Raw genomic sequence first — 25,964 nt, 5'->3', positions numbered from 1 at the left:
GAACTTCGTTAGTGCAAACACTCATTCGCTATTATATACACTGAACTCCATAGTTTGCCCCTCTACAATTCACAAATAGAAACAAAGATTGGAAAGAATTAAGGACAAAAAAGAAACCGAGCTCTTCCTATGATGTGTATTCAGACATGGGTGCTACATGAACGAGAAGCACCTTTTACATTCTCTGGTATCATGTCGCCGTCTCGACATCTTTTACGTTCTCTTGTTTGGCCGAAAGCGTTTCATACATTGTCGAAGGTTTGTATGTCGAAGGTGGTTTTATACACAACGCGGCAGGCACTTCCCAAACAGAGTACCGTCTCGATAGTGTTATCCTCCGACAGCTGTGGGAAACACTATTCAATGTTGATTTTCTTTGTTACTTCAAACTGCAAAGCCAAAACCAAAATAATCGGTTGACAATTATCGGTGCAGCAATTCTATCTCTGTGCTACAACCTTGTGCAGGGAAGTGAAATTCATGATCTAAAGTTTCCCACATTAGAAAACTAACCATATTCCGAGTCTCTCCGGTGGGCCTATAACGTCTTGAAACTTCATGCCGTGATCTCCGGGTTCGATCTAGGATTCTTTGGATAAACTTTTGCATATGATTGTAAATGCTGTAACAATCACATAAAATAATCATTAGCACAGGTTTATAACAAAATCTTACATAGTCTACAAATAATTAAAAGCAATTATTCGCACTGCAGGACCGGGAGAAACGGGATATTATTGATCATGCTGAACTGCCAGTGACTATATAGGCAAACACCATAGTGCTAAAAAGACAAACTACCAGTGAGCAAACGTTTTCCAAATCAATAGAATTGAAATCTCCAACTTCACCATCAGCATATTCTGTCCTGGGCATCAAAATACGGTCTGAAGACGGCCTAAGCAACCATGACAGATGTGTATGCATCCCACAGAGCGGAAAAATGCAGATCACTAAAACCAAGATAAAGACGCCAAAGAAAATAAGAGCGTACCTAAGGCGATGCCTGTTACAAGCTATGAAGAATGCAACAAAACCATTTAATATACTCCTGACAGCACGGAAAACCTGAAACCAAAAAACGAAGAGAATGGTGATCAATAAAACCATTCTAGCAGACACTGTTACAAATAGAAACTACATAATACTTTTTTCTTCCAACCTGAGAAAAGAGGTCATTCCAAAGTGAACGCCATATGGAAACTTCAACCGTTTTCACAGTTGCCTGAGAGGCTGAAGCAAACCAGAATATGCTGCTAATAACTTGCCATATATCTCGAAGCGTATCATATATACATGCACCAATAAAGGCTATGACATTGGCTAGTGCAAGGACCATGCGAACTGGAGCATAGAGTGCTTCCCATAGAATCCTAAATATAGGATATACAATGGAAGTTCCTGCAACAAAATGTAAACAAGAGTACATGGGATGAATACAAGATTTTTTTTGTGAATTGTACAACGCCATTGATTATTTGAATCAAAAGATGGGTAATCCAAAGAATTTCACGACCTACCAATGCTCCAGACAGCGGACAGGAGAAATAATATTGGAAACACTAAAACCTGTACCAGGTTCCCCACTAGACTGCGTGCAGATCCAATCAGAATCCAAATGACTGAAAAGAGGCTCTCTAACACATCAACAAGCATGTTCCATACTGGAAGGAGGAATCCAAAACACTCCACAAGAGGTTCTGCCAATGGCTGAGCTAGTACTGAAAAAAAGGAGAGAGTGGTACTCTTGATCGCCAGAAAGCACTGAACAGCTTTCTGAGAGTGGTGTAGAAATAGCATTGTTCCCAAGTACTTAATCCTTGATATCATCGACCAGGTCTCTATCCAATCAAATAGAGGTCCACAAAGACGAGATGCAGTTACCTTCAGAACTGGAACATTTTTGTATAGGTCATAAAATCCAATTAGAACAGTGACAACTGAGATCAGCACATACAATGCTCTTGCAAGAGGGCACATCCACGGGCGATAGATATGGCAAAACCCTGGGTATGACTGAAGGAAGATAACCCAAGATGGAAGCCCAGCCTCAAGCAAAGTCAGTAACCGGAGATCAGACATTATTATTTCTCTAAGTTTAAATGGGAGGTCACGATCATTGAACCTGAACAAAATCAGCACATCCCTGTACTGCGTAGATCCAACAGCATCTAGACATTCACTAGTATAGGTATTGACAGTTACAGGTATAGCATCTTTGCTGAACAGAGTAGCTTTAACGCTATCTTCAGAGTCACTGATATAGGCCCTCGCGGTAACCGGTATATCATCTTCAGAGTCACAGGTATACATCTCAGAGTTTTGGGTTTCATCTCCACAGTAACAGGAATACGTCTCAGAATTTTGCATTTCATCTTCACAGTAACATTTGTAAGTCTCGGAATTTTCAGAGTCACCGGCAGGGCTTTGCGTTTCCTCAGAATAAGCATCTACTTCAACTCCACCACTACTGCACGTGGTTATTTTCCTTCTCTTATAGGGTCCAGTAGGTGGAGGTGGTGAATGTGGTACAGCGGCCCTATTTTCACTGGTGTCAGAATGAAAACTAAAATTGTGACTGAAGCAGTGGAGAGAATCTTCCTCAGAAGTTAGATTGTTGTAGGAGATATTTTCATCAACAACGGCCATAGTTTCTGTCTCTGGATACTCTTCAGCATCATAGAAAACTTCTCCTGGAAAAGTAAAAAATTTAATTAAAATTATAGAATCCTCATTTCAATTGGTAGTAAAACAATACTTCATGCAGATAAAGAAATTTTCCAAATATAAATCTATCCAAATAAACCATCAAAGGAAAAATGTCCAAAAGGAATTTCTCCCTGTGAGCTTCAAGGGATCCGTAGCGTATTCCCAGTACTTTTAAGAAGATTATCCAAGTAATTAAACAATGTATCTCATCATCTCACAATCTTGACTTCCATTAATGCTGGTGTTAGAACTTTTTCACGTTTAAATCATAATACGTATCACAGAATTCTATTCTCAAGCAAAACTCATACAGATTCAAGCAAAGATGAATACATCACGCCTTAAGGCTCAGTGCATGTCAGAGATCTAATATTTTTTTCTTTAGAAGGGACATACCTCGTGAAACAATTCAATGAAGCTATGTCAATTATTAGCCCTAAAATTTCTCTTACTGTTTTCAATACTGCACTAATTGTTTTGACTAACCAAACAATTGACCACTAATGGCATCCCCATATTCCTACTACGTACACAAATCCCATGCTCATATGCCATAAGAGGAAAACCCCATGTCATAAAGTTATTAACACGTCGATGACCAAAAAAATAAGGAATCATGAGGGCAAAGAATGCTACCTATGGCAGAATTCAGAAGTTCTTTCAACTGTAGCTGCTCAGAGACTGTTCCTGAGAACCATGACGATATGCAGCTTGCAGCTTGAGCAATACTGTCAAATTCCCATCTTTGCATGACTTTAGCCTCTATAGCCAGCGATGTATCAGTCTGCAACGGACACATAAACTATAGAACACGAGCACTAACAAAGAACTAGAAACAACTGTTCAAGGATATAGAAAAAAGGATCGATACCTGAAGCTCATTGATGTAATTGATACCTCGGACATTGCTCCATGCAACTTCAAATACAATAAAACCATACAAGGTCCTATGCAACTCCCTACTTAAAAGTAAAGAACTCCGCAGCTTCTTTACAGGTAACAACACCTTCTTCTGATGCTTGATTAATGAGAACCACCTAGCAAGCTTCTTTGGTTTTGCAGGCTTAGGTCTAGAGCAAGCATCATTTCCTTCCGTTCTCACCTTCCGTACTTTAGTGTTTGCAAAAGGAGACAACCTTGACTGAAAAAATCAAACCAATATAAACTTTGATCCTAAGTGAAATACAATTGAAAAAACAAATAAGTTGAAAAAACAAGTAAGTTGAGTATCAATGAGGGTGTAGTGACTACTGACTAAAGTCTGACCTTGGTAACCATCAATTGCCACAAGTGCGCTGACCGCGAACCTAGGTCGCCCAGCCATGGCCGATTGTCCACCAAGATATAGAATTTCTTGCTCTCGAGGGCCAGGAAAAGGCTAAGATCCGAAAGGTAAGACTGCAAATCTCTGCAACCATATAGCACAAAGCACAAACCAAATCACTTCATTTACATAAAAAGAAAAAACCCCGAAAACATCAGTACATCGTATGTTTCAAAAGATGAAAAATTATACGGTTTTCTCTGCATTTAGCAATACTAAATTACAGTCTTAAGTCTTAACAAACACACACTAGAGCTGAAAATTAAAAAAAAAAAAATATATATATATATATATATATATATTTTTTTTTTTTTCAAGCAATTAAATTTATGCCATAAAACCCAATTCTGGCCCAGAAATATTGTGTTTGTAGGATCAAAACCAAAAGGGTACTTGAGAATTTAAGCAAATTAAGTAATAAAAACATCAAAGAATAAAAACTCAAGTAGCAAATGTGGAATTCTGAAGAATGTTACCCAATTTGCAAACCGGTGAGGGGGAAAATGCAGCGGCCACCGTCACCTTTCTTCATCAAATTCATGCTTTCTGCCCAATTCTTCACCAAACACTGCTTCCCACAATTCCCATTTCACAGATTAATAACAACCCAAAATCCAATATATAAATACACAACGCTATACATTGAATGCATGTTAGAGAGAGAAAGGGGATAGAGAGAGAGAGAGGGAAAGGAGGAGGACCTTGTTGATAAAGAAGGAAATTCCATGGAAAGAAGAGAAAGCAATCACCGGCGAACTTCATAACAGAGGGCAAAGACACGCCGGAAGAAGGAAAGAGATAGAATGGGAGAGTCCACGTGGACGAATCAACGGCGGAGGGAAGCAGAGCCCTTTGGAGGTTTCCAGAGCAAAGGTCTCATCTTTTTTCCAGATTGTGTTTCCGTTTTTTAATTATTAAATTTCCTTCTTTTCCTTCTTTTCTGGGATATTTACGATTTGCTTGGATTCGAAGGCGACGAGGAAGGTGTCGTGTCCAAAGGAGGAGAGGGGGCGGGTCGACTCCGCAGGGACACGTCGGTTGGGGGGAATTTATGAGGAGGATGACGGGAGCAGCCGGGGAGATGGGTATAATGGTAAATTCGACCCTCCTGCGGATCTCATGTGCTTCCCGCCACCACTTTCTCTCTCCTCCTCTGTAGCTGTCGTTTGGGGGATGAGTGAGAGAGATAGAGAGTCAGAGAAATTTCTAAAGAGGAGAAGAGGTGCCTGAAATTCGACGAAATCTGGGAAGTTACCGCGCGACTTGCGTGTCAGCGAGCTATTATCGCCTGCGCTCGTCTACATGCTTTGTACCATGTGGTTTAATCATATACCGTTTGTTCTCGCTTTGGCCCTTGAATTTTACCGTCCTCTCATACTTAACGGAGCCCACACATTTACGTGTAAATATATAAAATATTTATAAAAAAAAAAAAAGAGGAATTCTAGAAAAAATGGTCGAGGGTCTTTTATTTTTCCTTCTTTTATAAATTAGAAACTCCATGTTTTGATAAGCCTGGAAAAATGGTCGAGGGTAGATGGGACGATCGAAAATTAACGGGTGTGGATATCCAAAATTGTATTAATGAATTTTTTTTTGTCAATTAAAAGATGGTGAAAATACATCTTTGTTTTTTATCACAACAAAAAAATTAAGGACAGTAACGTAATTTTGCAAAACAAATCTATTTTTGTTAAACCTTACTTACATGTAAGTTTATCACTCTCATATTCTCTTTCACTCTCTTCCTCTCTCGTTCAATTTAACAATCAAGGTAAAAAAATTCACGGACTTTGTGTGTAGGCATATACTATGTACTTTATAGTTTCTTCTTGTACTTCATCCAAAATTGAAGGCGTGGATTACAATTTCTCTTTTTTTTCAACCCAAATTTGAATTTCCAAGTTTCCAAGTCCAATTTGAAATAATAAAAATGAAGGCTGACAGCCGGACAGCACATATATGGTGTGATGAGCATATTTTTTGCAACTGATTAAACGGAAATACTAGCAGATTTAACAGAATAACTAAAATGACGTAACATTAAAAGTTTGAGGGTTAGAAAGTTAATAAAACTAAAAGGAAGGATCGAAATGGAATGTGGTTGCTATCCAACGGAGTAGCCCGCAATGGTATTTGTTGGATAAAGTCAGAATCGCAGCAAAGTTGACTTTGGTTGGGAAAACCGTAAAATGGTGTACGTAGGTGTAGCGTGTGCCCATGCCAACATCAAAAAATGTTATTCAACTAGAGTAAAATAAGATTCGGGTTTTGAAGTCAACCTTCTTCAATATGAATATAAGAATATAGGGCCCGTTTGTTTGACATTCTTAAGTTTCATTGGACTAGACTGGTTTACTAGTTCAGTATTTGGTGCAAGCAGGACAAAGTTTAATGGGACTAAGTCGGACTCATGCCGACTAAGTCCTTCACTGCGTGGTCTTAGCGAGGCCCCACAAAACGTTTGGGATTGCTAATCCCATCTCCGAGCTTGCGTTGTGTGCAACAGTGTCGTCTACAAGCATGCCTCTCTGCAACTCCATTTGCCTCCATGCCCAGATCTTAAACCCAGATTTGAAACCCAACCCACCCATGCCCATATTCAAAACAAAAAAGCAAAACGAAAACAACAATCCCAATAAAAATTCTTCTCTCTTCCCAAAAAATTCTGAGGCGTGAGAAACAAAGGTAGCAAAGTCCATGGCGATGGGTACCGAGATGACGAAGCCTCTGCACAATTTCAACTTGCCGTGGGATGTGAAGTGGGTGATGTTGATTGTCGGTGGTGAGTGGGATAAGCTTGCCGTGGGATTTGAAGTGGGTGTAGTTGATTGTGAGAGGAAGCGAAGAGTGATAGAGAGAGAGAGAGAGAGAGAGAGAGAGAGAGAGAGAGAGAGAGAGAGAGAGAGAGAGAGAGAGAGAGAGAGAGAGAGAGAGAGAGAGAGAGAGAGAGAGAGAGAGAGAGATTGACAAAAGAAATGGGAATCCAGATATTTGAGAAATGTGGTTGGTTTGTGAGTCAGTTCTCTTCTTCCAATGGTAGAAGATAGTTTTTTATGGAATGACATAATAATATTTGTTTTTTTAAAGGCAAAAGTAAATTAAAAATGTCAATTGGCTAATGTTAATTTTCATTAGTTTCCAAAAAAAAAAATCCATTATCCTGCTTCTTAGTCCGACACTACACCAAACGCTTCATTAAGCTAGTCCAGCTTAGTCTAGTCTAAGTCAGTCCAGCTTAGTCTCTGCAGTTAGTCCAGTCCGGTGCAACAAACGCACCCATAAAGTCTTGGAATTAGAGGAGAAAACCAAAAAACTCAAATCCACCCACCCTTTTTAGAATCAAACGTAACAAGATAATGTGTCATCCCAAATTTGTATCCTCTCTCCCATAAATTAGAGAAATTCAAAAAAGAATAATGCATTGTAAAATTCAAAAGAATAAAAAATTCCAGTGTAAGACAAAAGAAGACGCACTTACAAAAACAAATCTAAATCAAGACTTCCGAGCACCGGTGCGGGTGGTTTACCCTTTGATTCTTAAGTCACTCTTAGCCTTAAAGGGTGCATATATTCAAAGTTGATCACAAGTTTATTACTAAGTCCTTATTTGTTGTAAATTGTATACTTTGAAATTGTTTTCAGTCGAATAATGAGATCCTACAATCTCTCTGGCCAACATAATTATTAACTACCCAACATCTACGAGATTAATCTACATCAAATGAGTATATTGTCACAGTAACATTTTGTGCCAATTATACCATGACATAACTAGTCTCTCTTGCGCATGTTGGTTAAAAGTTAAAACGCATGGGCTGAGCATGATCCGGGTCAAAACAATCTCAACCGTTGCTTAGTTATTCAAATAAAGCAACCGTTCAGATTTAATCCTAGCAAAACTTTGGTTAGACCATGGAACGTTTTGAACCTTTGACTTTTGGGATAGACATGCAGCCTTTCTTGGCTAGCCTGTGGGCCGCTGCACCGTAGAGTATCCTTGCATAGTGCATGACCCCACCACGATCAGGAATTACAATGATTAACAGCGGGACCCGCGAACTCCTTGGCCGCATCTGAACCGAACAATCTGTGATTTCGTGGTAGGGCCCAGGCAGCGGTTGGAACGGAACCGTCGTTTAGGTAAATAATAGAGCAAGGCCAGAGGTGCAGCGTGACGTTCATGTGCCGGGGATGTGGATAATTTCATAAGATGGGGGAAGCAAGTGTCTCCAAATCCTCAAATTCTGAAAAGAAAAGGAAAAAAACAGAGAAAGCTGTCAAAGGCCATGCATGAGGCATGTTATTGGAAGTTGGATGATGATTCATCTTTTCTGTAACTTGCTGGCAGCTGATCTGTCATGCGGGACCCACTTATCTACATTTGGTAGGAAAAGGATCCTCGTCGAATCTTTTCTTTGAGGATCCGAAAGATTTCGTGATTGTGATCGTTCATCGTACATCGACGTGTTATATAACTTGAAATGCGTATAAAAAAGGGTGAACTGCATTTTAGACCATCTCCAAAGGAGATGTCCAATTTTAAACCTAAAATTTAAATTTGAAGGCTTACTTAGCACTTTGGCATCTTTTAAACTTTTGATCTCTAACCGATATGTCAAATTTTAAACATAAAATAATAGTTTATATGTATTTTCTTTGCATTGGGAATGAAAAGAAACAAAGGGAAAATGGTTTAAACCAATAAAAAATTAATAAAATGCATTTAATAATTACTTAAAAAAATTTGAAGGTGCTGTCAAATTTGGCAGCAAGGGGGAGAGATGTTAATCCATGTTATGCCACATCAGATTTGGCTTCTCGGTTGAAAAACGTTAATGCTGTCTTTTATTACCGTTATTGCTGATTTGAACATTTTGACATCTCATTTGGAGATACTCTTACACATTTTAACTTTGGGATAATTTTCAATTGGTCACAAAATTTTGATTTTCTGTTGTTGCGCGTTAAGGTATTGGAATTGCTTCAAGGTGTTATTTTGGTTTGATTAATTGTATGATAATTAACGTGAGGAGTTTGAGACTCTTATATGAGCTAACATATAAACTACTTTTGCACGATATTAATTTACGTATCGTTTTGTTTGTTGATCAAATCATAATTCGATATGAATACAACACGATATGAACAAACTCGAACACAAACCATTACCATCTCCAGACCAAGTTATAGCTTCTCGTTTTGGGCTTTTTACGTATCACAAGGCTGTACATCTTTTAAGGGTGGGAGATGAAGGTGCACGAGGAATTTGGAACATTTAACGCGGCGAAGTTATATGCATTTGTTGCTACAGCCTACCACCACATTGAGATGGGTGCATAATATATGCATTTGATCTTTCATTTTCAGAGCACGAACTGCACAGGATGCAACCAATGCCATATGAAAATATTTTAAATAAGAAAAATCTTATTTATTGAAGAAATATATTGCACATATAGAAGTAGTAACGTAGAACGACATTATTCGAATGCTAATAATAGCTCTCGTTTATTATAAAAAATAAATATAATAAATATAATAAAAAAACCTCATGTTTATGTAAAGTTTATTTTGATAAGACATACCAGTAACGTGATTAGTTATTATGAAAGAAGCGTTATAGACATTGACGTTATGTACATTCTTAAAGTATTAAAATCAACATCGACCTTTTCTCTTGCCCAACATTGGAAGAAAAACTACAAGGAAAAATGATAAACACATTATTTTTAGCTTCTCACACATGTCTGTTTAATTTTATCTGTTGCGTTTGATTTGGAGTTTGTAGAAGCTAAAAGTATTATGTGAAATTCACTTCCCAACTACAATACCTAAAATGTGAAAGGGGCTTTGAGAACCTTCCTGGAGTTACTGGCTGACCTGTTGAGAATTGACTGTATAATTGTATAGAGCTACTGAGAACTTGGTGGTGTCTTCTGAATGTCTTATTTTCACAACGTCAAAGAATAACAAGATCTTCACATGATCATTTGGTTTATCAACACTCAACACTCAGCCTCCACTTCTCGAGCTCAAATCTCATGAACAACAATTGTTAAAACCCAACGAAATCTGCTCGTGATACAAAAATGCCTATCAAATCCTACGAAAAGAATATAAGTTCGGCGGGATTAACTAAAAACATTTCCACACAATTTTTTAGCAGAAGCCTATTACAATGACTATTTCACACAAACACATACACTGAGTCACAAGCAACGAATGTCAGTCTGACTAAACACCGTTGTTTTTAACTGATGGAGGCCATGACAATCTCCGGTGGCTAGCTCCATCCACCCCACCGTTTTCATCCTCTGATTCTCGATGCTCGACTTCAGGCCTCCTTGAGCCTCTGATAGCTAAGTCATCAAAGCTTGGTTCACTTCTCCAAGGAGGTGGAGTTACACATTCGGAATCACCTGGTATTCTTCGGGAAGAATCCTTGCCTGGTGTTATAGGTGATGACGCATCAGTACGACCAACTCTGAGATGCTGAAGTGTTGAAAATGATTCCCTGATGGCAGACATTGGTTCAAAGAACCGGGTGCATGATGCTAAGGCCACAGGAATTGGACGAAGCATTTCCTGCGTCAGTTATACAAAATGAAGATCGCATCATGCACAAGTAATTTCCCAACGTAAAAGTTCTATATATCTGCATTCTGGATTCTCACATCCTGATCGCAATACATGGTAGATCAGATATAAATCCTTAGGTAAAATAATGGAGCAAGGCCAGAGATGCAGTGACGTTCATGTGCCGGGGATGTGGATAATTTCATAAGATGGGAGGAAGCCAGTGGCTCCAAACATTTCTGAAGAAAAAAACAGAAGTATCAAAGGCCATGTTACAGAACGTCACTGCACGTCAAGGAATAAGTTACGCAAATAATGTGATGAAAAGAGAGATACGAGAGGTACACGGCAAGGAATAAGTTAATATGGTATTTTTTTTAAATATCTTCATGTTAAAGAGTATATACGTTTTTGTTTGCCTTTTTATTCATCTGATGACTCATGTGTTTCGGTCACACGAAAAAATCTCTTCTTTACTAGAAGTCTAAAAGTTTGGTGGTGGCACTTGTTATGGTAATTACGTGTCAATTGGGAGGAGGAGGAGGAGGAGAGGTTGTTTTGATAATTTGATTGATTTTGTAATATTTGACAAACTTGGTTAATAATTGTAAATAGGAATGTTGAAGTTGGGGTGGTTCGTTTCTTAGCTGCAAAGGTAACAATATTAATTTTTTATGGATGACGTTGATATAATAATATACATGGTTTTCAATTGTTCAATCAAATTTTATTTCAACTACAGCTTGACTTTTTTAGCATAATAAATGCAGCGTCAATTGTTTAGCATTAATGAGTTAATGGTTAAGTGGTATCGGTAGAGATCGAACATGCACAAGAGTATATAGATAGTATTATTTTACATCACTTAGTAAAGCGTCATTTGCAATAGTTCGAGCTGAACTTTTGGGTGAATGCTCGTGAGTCATAGTTAGAGCTTGCATTTTTTAACACAACGTGTTATATAACTTGAAATCCGTACAAAAATGGGTTCACTATATTTCACACCTTTAAAGTTTGGGATAAGTTTCAATCGGTCACATAAGTTTTGATTTTCTGTTGTTGCACGTTAAGGTATTGGAATTGTTTCAATGTGTTATTTTGGTTTAGTTGATTGTATGATAATTGAAGTGGTGAGTTTGAGACTCTTATATAGGCTAACGTGTAAGCTCTTTTTGCACGATATTAATTTACATATCGTTTTACTTGTTAACCAACTCATGATTTGACACGAATACAACATGATATGGATAAACCTAAGCACAAACCATTACCATCTCCAGACCAAGTTATAGCTCCTCGTTTTGGAAAGAGGATCATTTTCGAAACCACTTTGTGGGGATCCTAAGGAACCCCATATCCTAACTGTTTATCGTATATCGTGCGGTCGATATACGATAAATAACTAAGATGTGAAGATCTCTAGAATCTTCACAAAATAAATCCATATGAGATCTAATTCTCTCGTTCTGGGCTTTTTACGTATCACAAGGCAGTACATCTTTTTAGGGTGGGAGATGTGAAAGGTGCATGCAGAATTTGGAACATTTAACGCGGCGAAGTTATATGCATTTGTTGCTACAGCCTACCACCACATTGAGATGGGTGCATAATATTTGCATTTGATCTTTCATTTTCACGTACGAACTGCACAGGATGCAACCAATGTCATATGAAAATATTTTAAATAAATAGGATTTATTTATTTATTGAAGAAATATATTGCACATATAAAAGTATTAGTGTAGAACGACATTATTCGAATGCTAATAATAGCTCTCATTTAATTTTATTTTTTTAAACTCCTGTTCATGTAAAGTTTAAGTTGTTAAGACATACCAATAACGTGATTAGTTATTATGAAAGAAGTGTTGTAGACGTCGACATTATGTACATTCTTAAAGTATTTTTAGTTTCTCACACACGTCTGTTTAATTTTATATGTTGCGTTTGATTTGGAGTTTGTGAGAAGCTAAAAGTATTGCGTGAAAATCACTTCCCAACTACAATACCTAAAATGTGAAAGGGGCTTTGAGAGAACCTTCCTGGAGTTACTGGCTGATCTGTTGAGAATTGACTGTATAATTGTATAGAGCTACTGATAACTTGGTGGTGTCTTCTGAATGTCTTATTTTTACAAGGTCAAAGAATAACAAGATCTTCACATGATCATCTGGTTTATCGACACTCAACCCTCAGCCTCCTCTTCTCGAGCTCAAATCTCATTAACAACAATTGTTAAAACCCAACGAAATCTGCTCGTGATACAAAAATGCCTATCAAATCCTACGAAAAGAATATAAGTTTGGCAGGATTAACTCAAAACATTTCCACACATTTTTTTCGCAAAGGCCTATTACAATGACTATTTCACACAAACACATACACTGAGTCACAGGCAACGAATGTCAGTCTGACTAAACACCGTTGTTTTTAACTGACGGAGGCCATGACAATCTCCGGTGGCTAGCTCCATCCACCCCACTGTTTTCATCCTCTGATTCTCGATGCTCGACTTCAGGCCTCCTTGAGCTTCTGATAGCTACGTCATCAAAGCTTGGTTCACTTCTCCAAGGAGGTGGAGTTACACATTCGGAATCACCTGGTATTCTTTGGGAAGAATCCTTGCCTGGTGTTATAGGTGATGACGCATCAGTATGACTAACTCTGAGATGCTGAAGTGTTGAAAATGATTCCCTCATGGCAAACATTGCTTCAAAGAACCGGGTGCATGATGCTAAGGCCACAGGAATTGGACGAAGCATTTCCTGCGTCAGTTATACAAAATGAAGATCACATCATGCACAAGTAATTTCCCAACGTAAAAGTTTATATATCTGCATTCTGGATTCGCACATCCTGATCGCAGATCAGATATAAATCCTTAAAAGATCTTTGACTCCATGTCTTGAATTAGCGAATAATCCCTTTAGTGCTATTATCAGCAAATTGTAACAGTTTCATACTCCGTAGTTGCCCACAACCAAATGTCTTATAACTTATGTTGATACACAAAACTGGAGGTCTTGGAACAACGTAAATCCGACCGTGAATCTGCAAGAATGTAAATAACACAAGATGCATCGTGGTTCACCCCAATGTTTGGGCTACGTCCACACTGATATTGTATTTCTCTGTTTGTGAGTGGATTGTGAGAGAGAGCTTCTGAGGGTGAGAGTGAGGCTTTTCTCTTAATCTCAGAGCTTGAAGATTGTGAGGGTGAGAAGACCCTTTTATAGACTAAGGGCTCCTCCCTTTTTTACATATTTACCCCTTTATTTATTACATAATTACATTTGAGTCCCCCGAGTATTTATACGCGATCTAAATATGGAGGCCCTAAGTATGGTACAAACAGTAGTCCCCCAAGTCTTCAGTCAAGAGAGTCTTTTGGCTGGAGACTTGAAATTCAATCCATGTGTGGGCCGAAGTAACTAGATGTCATATAGAACTGAATACTCGATATGATGCGGTGCTTAATGTGAAATGATGTTCAACTAGAAGTAGCACATGTTGTGAGGCTGCTCAGCTTGTGGCTTATGTTGCCTTTGGTTGGCTCGGCTTGTGGCGTTGAAGGTGAGGAAATCCCTTTTATAGAATAAGGGATCGTTCCTCAATACATAAATGATGGGCTAGAGATGATGCTCGCGGCGAGGCGGTTGCTCAGCAGGCGGCGATGCTCTCTAATGATGGTGAGGGAGTCTCTTTTATAGAATAAAAGCTCGCTTCTCAATACATAAATGATGGGTTATGAGTGATGCTTGCGGCGAGGCGGTTGCTCAGTAGGCAACGATGCTCTCCAATGAAGGTGAGGGAGTCCCTTTTATAAAATAAGGGCTCGCTCCTCAATACATGAATAATGGGTTAAGTCCCCCAAGTATTTTTCATGATGCCCAGTTGAGGCTCAATATATGGTACATAATGTAGTTCCCCAAGTTTTCAGTCAATAGGGTTTATTGGCTGGAGACTTCAAATTGAATCCATGTATGTGCCGAAGTGGCGGTTGTTCGGAGGCAGTATTTGTATACCCTGCACTGAAGCTTTGTAGGTGAAGCTTTGAAGCTAGAGCTCTGTAAATGAAGTTTTCAAAACTGGAGCTTTTGTAAATGAAGTTTTCGAAGCTGATTGACATGAGTGATGCACATGAATGTTTATGTTGATTGACATAAGTGATACTCATGGATGTTGACATGAATGATTGTCATGAATGTTTATGTATGATTGACTTGAGTGATGTTCATAAATGTTTATGTATAATTGACATGAGTGATACTCATGTATAATTTTGGAGTACTGGACATACTTTTGATCACCTAGTAGGTGATACTAGCGGTAGGCTGCCAAATAATTTTGGAGTACTGGGCGTACTTTTGATCACCTGGTTGGTGATACTAGCGGCAGGCTGCCGAATAATTTTTTGTAGTACTGGACGTACTTTTGATCACCTGATTGGTGATAATAGCTGCAGGCTGCCGAATAATTTTGGAGTACTGAACGTACTTTTGATCACCTGGTTGGTGATAATAGCGGCAGAGTGTCGAATAAAAATAAAGCCATATGGTCTGGCTCTTTTGGGCATATGGGCATTCGCCATCCCCATAACATTCCAGCCCATTATTTTGGGCTCTTTTTTTTTTTTTTTTTTTTTACCCTCTGATGGGGTTTATACATATGTCTCCGAAAAATAAAAAAAATAAATCACATCATTCAAAAATAAATCTGATCCTCTGCTCAATGGGTCATGCCCATAATGTCATCACCACCGCAATTATGTCTGCTTTTGTTTTATCTTCTTTTGCTTTCTGCTTTTGCTTTTGTTTTTCTGCTTTGCTTTTGCTTTTTCTACTTTGCTTTTGCTTTCCACTGCACCCTCTCTGTCTCTTCACCTGGCAGACAAAATGAATCATAATAATAGGAAGCTTATCTTTTGCTTTTCTCTCTACTTTTGTCCAAACATCCTTTTTCTTTTGTGGGAGTGGTTGAGCTGTCTGATGGTTTGCAATGATCTCTGAGATTGATCGAGTAGTGGGTTGTATCATGAAAGTTTCTTAAGATTCATGAGCACGTTATCATCGACATCTTGACCAAAAGCCCAATACCCGATCAGGGCCATTGGGAAATAACAAATTGCGTTGATAAAATAGGCTCCCATGACACATTTCCACATGGGAATTCTCAACGGCTTCTTGGGAGTCGATGGAATTGTGGCTTGGATTTCAAGCGCCACTGCATGCACGGCAAATGCAAATAAGATGTAACCTTATGACTGTCATTGGTTCTTCTCTCTGATCCCCTGAAGAAACCTTGAGCAGGTGATCTTGGATCTTGCTGGGCAGTTGAATGACTGTAAAGTGATAGAAAATCATGCGTCGATTTTCTTCCTTCCGTTCCGACGGCCGGGGCTGAAGAAGCTCCATATCCGCACAGGCCGCCGGCTTAGATATTATTTTCCCGGAAAAATTCGTAATTTTAAAGGAACTTCAGTGATTTCTGCTTCCGTTTTCAAGTTCTTTCGACTACTTCAGCTTCACAGATTGGCGAGGAGCCTTCAAAGTTCGAAGGCACATTAGCTTTCGCTTTTAGAAGACGAGATGAAACAAAAAATAAAAAACCCAAGCTTTGATTCGAATTCTCCGAATGCTTTTCGATACCAATTGCTTTGCTTCGCCTGCAACTCTGCAGTTTCAGCGATTTGAAAACTGTGAATTATTGCAGCAGTTCACTTGAAGATTCAGCTCTACAGTCGGAATTTCACTTTTCGGAAATTCTCATCATTTTCGTCTTCTTCTTCTGAATTTCCGATGACGAACTGTGCGCCGATAGTCGGACTCTCTCTTTCTCTCTCTCTCTCCTCTCTTTCTCTCTCTAAAACTTTGTTTCTCTTTCTTGGCCACCTGAAGAAACCTTGAGCAAAAATATGAAAGAAAAGCCTGCTCAAGGTTTCTTCAGGGGATCAGAGAGAAGAACCAATGGCAGCCATAAGGTTACATCTCCTTTGCATTTGCCGAGCATACAGTGGCGCTTGAAATCCAGACCATAATTCCATCGACTCTCGAGAAGCCGTCGAGAATTCCCATGTGGAAAGGTGCCATGGGAACCTACTTTATCAACACAATTTGCTATTTCTTAATGGCCATGATCGGGTACTGGGCTTTTGGTCAAGATGTCGATGATAACGTGCTCATGAATCTTAAGAAACTTTCATGATACAACCCACTACTCGATCAGGCTCAGAGATTATTGCAAACCATCAGACAGCTCAACCACTCCCACAAAAGAAAAATGATGTCTGGAGAAAAGCAAAAGATAAGCTTCCTATTATTATGATTCCTTTTGTTTGCTAGGTGAAGAGACAGAGAAAGTGCGGTGGAAAGCAAAAGGAAAGCAGAAAAAGCAAAAGCAAAACAGAAAAACAAAAGCAAAAGTAGAAAGCAAAAGAAGACAAAAAAAGCAGATATAATTGCGGTGGTGATGGCATTATGGGCGTGACCCATTGAGCAGAGGGTCGGATTTATTTTTGAATGATGTGATTTATTTTTCTTATCTTTCAGAGACATCTGTATAAACTCCATCAGAGGGTAATAATAAATAAATAAAACTCAAAATAATGGGCCGAAATGTTATGTGGAGGGCGAAGGCCCCAAAATAATGAGCTGGAATGTTATGTAGAGGGCGAAGGCCCATTTGCCCAAAAGAGCCAGACCCTATGGCTTCAAATTTATTCGGCACTCTGCCGCTATTATCATCAACCAGGTGATCAAAAGTACGTCCAGTACTCCAAAATTATTCGGCAGCCTGCCATTATTATCACCAACCAAGTGATCAAAAGTACGCCTAGTACTCCAAAATTATTCGGCAGCCTGCCGTTATTATCACCAACCAGGTGATCAAAAGTACGCCTAGTACTCCAAAATTATTCGGCAGCCTGCCGCTATTATCACCAATCAGGTGATCAAAAGTACGTACAGTACTACAAAAATTATTCGGCAGCCTGCTGCTATTATCACCAACCAGGTGATCAAAAGTACGCCCAGTACTCCAACATTATTCGGCAGCTTGCTGCTAGTATCACCCACTAGGTGATCAAAAGTATGTCCAATACTCCAAAATTATACATGAGCATCACTCATGTCAATCATACATAAACATTCATGACCATCATTCATGTCAACATTCATGAGCATCATTCATGTCAATCAGCTTCGAAAGCTTCATTTACAGAGCTCTAACTTCAAAAGCTTCATTTATAAAAACTCCAGATTCGAAAGCTTCATTTACAGTGTTCTAGCTTCAAAGCTTCACTTGCAAAGCTTCACCTAAAAAGCTTCAGTGCAGGGTATACAAATACCGCATCCGAACAACCGCCACTTCGGCCCATACATGGATTCAATTTGAAGTCTCCAACCAACATACCCTATTGACTGAAAACTTGGGGGACTACATTATGTACCATACATTGGGCCTCAACTGGGTTTCATGAAAAATACTTGAGGGACTTAATCCATTATTTATGTACTGATGAGCGAACTCTTATTCTATAAAAGTGACTCCCTTACTTTTATTAAAGAGCATCCATTATTTATGTACTGAGGAGCGAGCCCTTATTTTATAAAAGGGACTCCCTCACCTTCATTGGAGAGCATCGTCGCCTATTGAGCAACCGCCTCACCGCGAGCATCACTCCTAACCGATCATTTATGTATTGAAGAGCGACCCCTTATTCTATAAAAGGGACTCCCTCATCATCATTAAAGAGCATCGCCGCCTGCTGAGCAACCGCCTCGCCACGAGCATCAACTCTAACCCATCATTTATGTATTGAGGAGATAGCCCTTATTCTATAAAAGGGACTCCCTCACCTTCAACGCCACAAGCCGAGCCAACCAAAGGCAACATAAGCCACAAGCTGAGCAGCCTCGCAACATGTTCTACTTCTAGTTGAGCATCATTTCACATTGAGCACCGCCTCATATCGAGTATTCAGTTCTAGACGACATCTAGTTACTTCGGCCCACACATGGACTGAATTTCAAGTCTCCAGCCAAAAGACTCTCTTGACTAAAGACTTGGGGGACTACTGTTTGTACCATACTTAGAGCCTCCGTATTTAGATCTCGTATAAATACTCGGGGGACTCAAATGTAATTATGTAATAAATGAATATGCAAATATGTAAAAATGGGAGGAGCCCTTAGTCTATAAAAAGACCTCCTCACCCTCACAATCCTCAAGATCTAAGATTCAGAGCAAAGCCTCACTCTCATCCTCAGAAGCTCACTCTTTCTCACAATCCACTCACAAACAGAGAAATACAATATTAGTGTGAACGTAGCCCAAATATTGGGATGAACCACGATACATCTTGTGTTATTTACATTCTTGCAGATTCACGGTCGGATTTACCTTGATCCAAGACCCTCCGGTTTTGTGCATCAACAACTTATAAACAAAGCAACATCAGGAATATTCTCAAAATTGAAGCAACTAACGTGGAAAAAGAACTACCGTGCTACATGCATTCTAAGTAATTTAGAAACGAAAAGCTTCTGCAATCATACCCCCCAAACCGAAGGAGGCTCCTTAAATGTCTGACTCCACTGGAAATCTGCAACTGATGCTGTCAAGGCCCCATAATCACCAGCAGCCTTCATCAATAATTCAGAGAACTGTTTCTGCACAGTCCCAAGCAAAAGATTCCACAAACATAAAGAAAAGTCTTTTCACAAGAAATACAAATAGTCTTGTAGCAGTCCGTCCCAGATTTATATTTCCACAACAGCTAAAAAAAATTGGTTCATACTTTTCTATTGCAAAATTTACAATATGACATACGATTAAGTTTGTCCCAAGTTCCCAACAGTTGTTTTGATGAATCTAAACTCCTTCCAAATAAGACAGATTTAGTAACAAACACTTAGACGGGTTAAAAAAAAAAGGCCGATATAATCATAGCCTAGAATGTAAAATAGAAGACAACCTACATGAATTCAAACCAAAGAGATTTTACACTGCTGAACACAAACCATAACCAACCTGATACTCTGCTTCTACTGGAATGCAATCGAGTGAATATGGTTGTTGAAGACGGGCTATGATGCGATCCTGCCAGTGATTTGAAACAAAACAAATACGGAGGAATTATTGAGGAACAATTTAAAGGGGCTGTTATTGAGAGTTAAACATGCATATGAACTATGTCAACTACTTATGACATAAATTACACAAATCTAGGTGGCATAAAAAGGAACTCAACGAATGATAAGACTCTAAATTTTTTCTTCCAGAATTCAATTTTCAAAGAACATGATAACCAAAGCATCAGTTTATAACACTACTAGCCTGGACATATATACAAAAGCGTATTCTTGATAGGAAAGGCAACAATTGCTTGAAAAGAGATGCTATGGTCCATTTGATATTACAGATATTAGATCAATCCAGAATTTGACAAAGATAAAGAAATCGAATAACAAAACAACACACAACAATGTACCACAACGATTTACCTTATTTTGAATTACATCTTTCAAAATGGTAGTGATCCTTGCTAAAGTTTCGCACTTCTTCTCCATTTCACTCGCATGTGTCAAATGTGCTACGTTTTTATCATCCTACAGACAATATAATCCCAAGCCAGTTCAACATATAAGGTAACCTCGCAAACTCGAAACACGAAAGAAGAGACTCCAGCAGCTCACCTTTCTCCCTTGGAGTTCAACTTGCAGATCGGTTATTTTTCTCTGTACAGAGGTAAGGTCCCTTAGAACCTTTATCAAGTCATCACCCTTTTCACCAGTACTACTGGACAAGTTCTGAAGCTCTTCCTACATCCAAAAAGTATAATTCAAACTTTTCTGAAATTCAAATAAGGAAGCTGCCGCATTACAAACTTAACCAAGTAATCAGCTTTCTTCTTCCACTAATATATAACTATTTAATTCCAACTGGGTTTTCAAAATTAAGCTCAGAAATCTGGAAAATGTAGGAAAAGCTAAAACATGGGGAGCAAAAGCACAATGGGTTGGAGCCAATTCGAAGTCCAAACTAGCCAAACAGTGAAATTGGACATGGAGGACATAGAAATGTGCAGAAAGGAGAGCGAGGGTTTACCTGAGTAGGAGGAGCGGCAACGGAGAAGCCGAGATCCGAAGCGATGGAGAGGGCGTCAGACATGCCGCCGATGCGCCGCAGCGGTTTCTTCCCAACCCAAGTGCTGTCAGTCCCCATCGACATTGCCGCGCCACCCAAACAACGCCGTTCCGGCAACCACCACAATTTGCTTCGGTTGGTCGTCTCTCTCCTCTGAGTTCCTGCTTTCGGAGACAGCAATGCGCTGGAAAATTTCAAACCTGTTTGCAACGAACGCCCTCTGGCCGGCCGGGTGGACCTGCAGGACCCGTTCTTCAGCTCAATTTTTAAGCCCCAATAGTTTTATAGAAGGTCTAAACTAATAAACTATAGAAAGGAGGATTCAATATATTGTTTACAAAGAAAATCAATGAAAATGATTTGAAAATTTTGTATTTTAACGATAAATATAAAATAAATAGTAAAATAAATAGTATCAAAATTGACTTTTTAATATAAAAATATGAAGAATTTTTCGTTACACTTCTTTGGTTTATAATATAATGTGATTTACTGCTTAAAGTTAAAAGTGTTAGATACAAATCCGGAAGTGACAGTCGATCTGACAAAAATAGAGGATAAGTGTTCGAGGAATTCTAGGCAATCGATCGAAGGTGGCAGCCAAGCGATTAGAAACGGGCAGAGAAATCTTCTTGCAATATTTGTTTTGTTATTTCTTTTTTATATAGACAAAGTTTTACAATAACGATTATATTATATGTAAGTATTATAATTATAAGTAAATTAAAAAAAATACTTTTAATTAAAGACAAAAAATGAAAAATTGGGCCAAATTAGAGCCCAACCCGCCAAAACAAAGGCCACGCGGCAATTAGGGTTCTACAAACATCTTCACCTTCCATATATAAACCCCTCTCGTCCTCCCAATTCGCATGTCGCTTTGGTAATTGTCTGTATTCCCGCAGTGTTACGATTGTGATTATCTGCTTGCAATTAGTAGTTTATTAGTACTGTAATAAGTAGTAATCAAGTTGTGGTAGTCGTTTGGCCAGCTGGCATTTGGTGTTAGTGGAATCATATATGTAATCAATTTGGTGGGGTTATCGGCAAAAAAGTTATTTGAGAAATTTCAATACAAAATACAAAAAACATTTCTCTCTCTCGCCTTCTCTCTCTGTCTCTGCCTATCTCTTCTTCCATTGCTAACTGGTAACTTGCAGGTTGAGAAAGGGTTGTTGAATCTGGGTGCTATCATTGGTATCATCCTCTCGATCCTTGGCCTCCCTCTTGTATGCCCCGCCACACCAACAATTCTCGCATGTCTACACTGGAATCTCGCCTCTCTGCCGTGGAAACTGTTCTGGAAGCTCTTCCTCAGCAGCTTCAGGCAGCTTCGGATGCCAGATTCACTTCCCTCGAGACGAAATTCGGCCTTCTCTTGGAGCATCTCCATCGTGACCCTGGCGTTGCCGGCGGCTCTGGGTCTTCTGCTGTGCCACTTCATCCGGGTCCGACGCCGCCGCATCCGCCTCCTGACGACGGCGAATTCCATTATTTAGAGACTCCACGTTTTCCGCGTCGAGACTCTTTTGACGGCGGCGGTTTCACTCCGCGCCCTCAGTGGCCACACCGTTTGGATTTTCCCCGATTCACGGACGGCGACGATCCCTCTGCTTGGATCTACAAGGCTGAGCAGTACTTTGCTTATTACCACACCCCTGATCATCAGAAGGTCCTGACCGCCTCTTTTCACTTTGAGAATGAGCCACTGCAATGGTTCAGATGGCGTGATTGCATCCATTCCACACCAACTTGGACCGAGTTTACCACTGCATTGTGCCAGGAATTTGGCCCTTCTGAATTCGAGGACTGCACCGAATCCTTGTTCAAGCTCAAACAAACAGGTACTCTCAAAGATTACATACTCGAATTTAGACGACTTGCTAATCGAACTACTGATGTTGGCCCGGTTCTGTTGAATAGTTGTTTTATTGGTGGATTAAAACGTGAATTGAAGTATGATGTTAAATTGCTGAAACCTACTTCGGTGCATGAGGCCATTGCTCTTGCGGTGCAAATTGATGCTAAATTCATGGATCTTAAAACCGTGGCCCATAAACAGATCCCTTCAGCCAAACCAAACCCTCTCCCTACTTCCATTCCGGGACGGAACCGCGTCCCTGCTTTGCCTTATAAGAAATTAACACCTGAGGAGGTTCAGCGCAAAAAAGAACGGGGTGAGTGTTGGTTTTGTAATGACAAGTGGGATAAGGCACATAAATGTGCTCATAAACAACTTCTTATGTTGGATATAGTTTCTGATGATGAGTATGGAGCTGAGGAACCAATTGATCTTCCTGTGGAGTTACACAGCATGGCATTGAGTAAGTGTGCTTTTTATGGCACTAGTGCCAAACCTTCGGTTCAAACTATGAAGGTGGAAGGGTTGGTTAAGAATCATACTGTTAAAATACTGTTAGATTCTGGAAGCACCCATAATTTCATTGACTCTAGATTGGTCAAGCAATTGGGGTGTCCAGTTCATCCAACAAAGCCCTTCGAGGTGATGATTGCTGATGGGGGTAGAGTGAAAAGTCAAGGTTGTTGTAGACAGATGCAGTTGTCAGTGGGACAATATAATTGCTACAGTGATCTATTTGTTTTACCTCTTGGGGGCTGTGATGTTGTCTTAGGGGTCCAGTGGCTAGCAACAGTAAGTCCAGTATTGTGGGATTTTCAATCTCTGACTATGGAATTTCAAGTGGGACCTCAGCAATTTAAATTGACTAATTATGCACCTTCAGAGTCTCCTATACAAGATATTTCGGTGCATCACATCAGTAAAGGGGGCTCCACTTCAAACTTGGGCATATTATTATATTCTTTGGAGGTTGAAACAAGTGACACATCTGAGCTCACTCCCTCCCAATACAATGAACTGCACACGGTTCTGAACAAATTTGAGGTGGTTTTTACTATTCCTTCCACATTACCTCCCTCACGGACCCACGACCATAGGATTCCATTGCTTCCAGGAGCAAAACCCCCCAATATCCGGCCTTATCATTATGGACCTTTACAAAAAGCTGAAATCGAAAAAGCAGTCCAGGAATTGCTGCACTCGGGTTTTATCAGACCTAGCCGTAGTCCTTTTTCCTTTCCCGTCTTACTGGTTAAGAAGAAGGAAGGCACTTGGAGACTATGTATGGATTACAGGGAGTTGAATGGTATCACCATCAAAGATAAATATCCTATCCCACTCATAGATGACTTGTTAGATGAGTTATATGGGGCTAGGTACTTCTCCAAACTGGATTTAAGATCGGGTTATCATCAGATTCGAATGCATGCGGAGGATGTGGAGAAAACTGCTTTCAGGACCCATGAGGGACACTATGAATTTTTGGTGATGCCATTTGGCCTTACCAATGCCCCAGCAAGTTTTCAAAGCTTGATGAATGACATTTTTAAACCCTATCTCATGAAATTTATATTGGTATTTTTTGATGACATATTAGTCTATAGTAAAACATGGAAGGAGCACCTATCTCATTTGCACCAGACTTTGGAGTTGTTGTTGCAGCACCAATTATATGTCAAGAAGTCTAAATGCTCTTTTGGCCAGCCACAGGTTGAATACTTGGGTCACATAGTTTCAAGTGAGGGAGTGGCAGCAGATCCCACCAAGATCCAAGCCATTTTGAATTGGCCAGCCCCTAGGAATGTGAAGGAGCTGAGGGGTTTTTTGGGGTTGACAGGTTATTACAGAAAGTTTGTACAAAACTATGGCAAGATATGTCAACCTTTGTACCAACTCACAAAAAAAGATGGGTTCATATGGTCTGAGGCAGCAGAGTCGGCTTTTCAAGAATTAAAAAGGGTCATGACATCTCCTAAGGTGTTAGCCTTACCTGATTTCTCAATTCCATTTGTTATAGAATGTGATGCTTCGGCAAATGGGATAAGAGCAGTTTTACAGCAACAAGGAAAACCCATTGCTTTCTCCAGCAAAGCTTTGGGCCCCAAGAACCAGGCTCTGTCCACTTATGAAAGAGAACTCATAGCTGTGGTACATGCCATCAAGAAGTGGCAAAATTACCTCCAGGGGCAACATTTCATCATCAAAACAGATCACAATAGTCTGAAATATTTTTTAAATCAAAGAGCTACCACTCAATTTCAACAAAAGTGGGTTTCAAAGCTATTGGGATATGATTATGAGATTCAATATAAACAAGGTGTGGAAAATGTGGTGGCTGATGCTTTATCAAGGGTACCTAACGCCCCTACATTGCCTACAACCCACAGTGAAGAGTTAGTGGAATGTGTCACTATCACATACCCTTACTTTGGGTGGTTGGATGATTTGAGAAGACAATTGGAAAAAGATGAGTGGGTAAAGCAAAAGAAGGAAGAATTGAGGACTGCCACCCACGGCAACACTGTCACTCCCCACTTATCAAAGTTCCACATTGATAATGGGTTCTTAAAATACAAAGATAGGATTGTGATTGGTCCTGATTCAACTTGGAGACACAAGATCTTTGAAGAGCATCATTGCACTCATATGGCAGGACATGAAGGTGTTCAAAAAACCTACCACAGATTGAAACGAAGTTTTTATTGGGTGGGAATGAAAAAAGACATTAAATCTTGGGTAGCTGAATGCAGGGTGTGCCAACAGAATAAGTATGAGACCTTGGCACCACCAGGTTTACTCCAGCCACTACCAATACCTGAACATGTGTGGAGGGACATTAGCATGGATTTTATTAGTGGCTTACCCAACTGTAAAGGCAAGTCTGTGATTCTAGTGGTGGTGGACAGGTTATCAAAATATGCTCACTTCATTGCTCTTGGACACCCTTACACTGCAACTATGGTAGCTCAGGAGTTTGTAGAACATGTGTTCAAGCTGCATGGCATGCCAACAACTATAGTGAGTGATAGAGACACTATATTCCTCAGTACCTTTTGGAAGGAATTTTTCAAACTGAGTGGGTCTAGGCTGTGTATGAGTTCGGGATACCATCCTCAGAGTGATAGACAGACTGAGGTGGTTAACCGGTGCTTGGAAACCTATCTTCGGTGCTTCACAAGTTGCCAACCCAAAAAGTGGCTATATTGGCTCCCATGGGCTGAATGGAGTTATAATTCTTCAGTTCACAGTTCATCCAAGTTCTCTCCCTTTGAAGTTGTTTACGGATTTCCCCCTCCACATATTGCTTCTTATGAAAAGGGCACTGCCAAGCTAGATATAGTTGAG

General features: G+C 39.6%; 2 protein-coding genes across 4 annotated transcripts; both read right to left on the bottom strand.

The window, feature by feature from the left end:
• Positions 1-8: 8 nt before the first annotated feature.
• Positions 9-5,256, bottom strand: LOC126581984 (uncharacterized). Its single transcript, XM_050245931.1, has 10 exons — positions 4,735-5,256; positions 4,510-4,601; positions 3,976-4,117; positions 3,581-3,850; positions 3,346-3,493; positions 1,521-2,693; positions 1,163-1,401; positions 995-1,068; positions 514-622; positions 9-389 (listed from the first exon to the last, which is right to left on the bottom strand). Exons 2-10 carry the CDS (start codon positions 4,572-4,574, stop codon positions 357-359), a joined length of 2,253 nt encoding a protein of 750 aa, XP_050101888.1. The 5' UTR covers positions 4,575-4,601; positions 4,735-5,256; the 3' UTR covers positions 9-356.
• Positions 5,257-9,966: 4,710 nt separating this feature from the next.
• LOC126583887 (AUGMIN subunit 2-like) lies at positions 9,967-21,031 on the bottom strand. 3 transcript variants are annotated; one of them, XM_050248430.1, is made up of 7 exons: positions 20,720-21,030; positions 20,308-20,433; positions 20,116-20,220; positions 19,643-19,711; positions 19,168-19,281; positions 13,251-13,377; positions 9,967-10,494 (listed from the first exon to the last, which is right to left on the bottom strand). In XM_050248430.1, exons 1-7 carry the CDS (start codon positions 20,840-20,842, stop codon positions 10,271-10,273), a joined length of 888 nt encoding a protein of 295 aa, XP_050104387.1. In that variant the 5' UTR covers positions 20,843-21,030; the 3' UTR covers positions 9,967-10,270. The 3 variants fall into 3 exon arrangements, with proteins under 3 accessions (XP_050104387.1, XP_050104386.1, XP_050104385.1); XM_050248429.1 differs by lacking the exon at positions 13,251-13,377 and having other exon boundaries at positions 9,967-10,621; positions 20,720-21,031; XM_050248428.1 differs by lacking the exon at positions 9,967-10,494 and having other exon boundaries at positions 12,723-13,377; positions 20,720-21,027.
• Positions 21,032-25,964: the final 4,933 nt, after the last annotated feature.

Source organism: Malus sylvestris, chromosome 9 (assembly GCF_916048215.2).
Source record: "Malus sylvestris chromosome 9, drMalSylv7.2, whole genome shotgun sequence".
In the NCBI taxonomy this organism is placed as follows: domain Eukaryota; kingdom Viridiplantae; phylum Streptophyta; class Magnoliopsida; order Rosales; family Rosaceae; genus Malus; species Malus sylvestris.
Note: the sequence above shows the minus strand (reverse complement) of the source record. Positions and strands in the feature narration are given on the sequence as shown.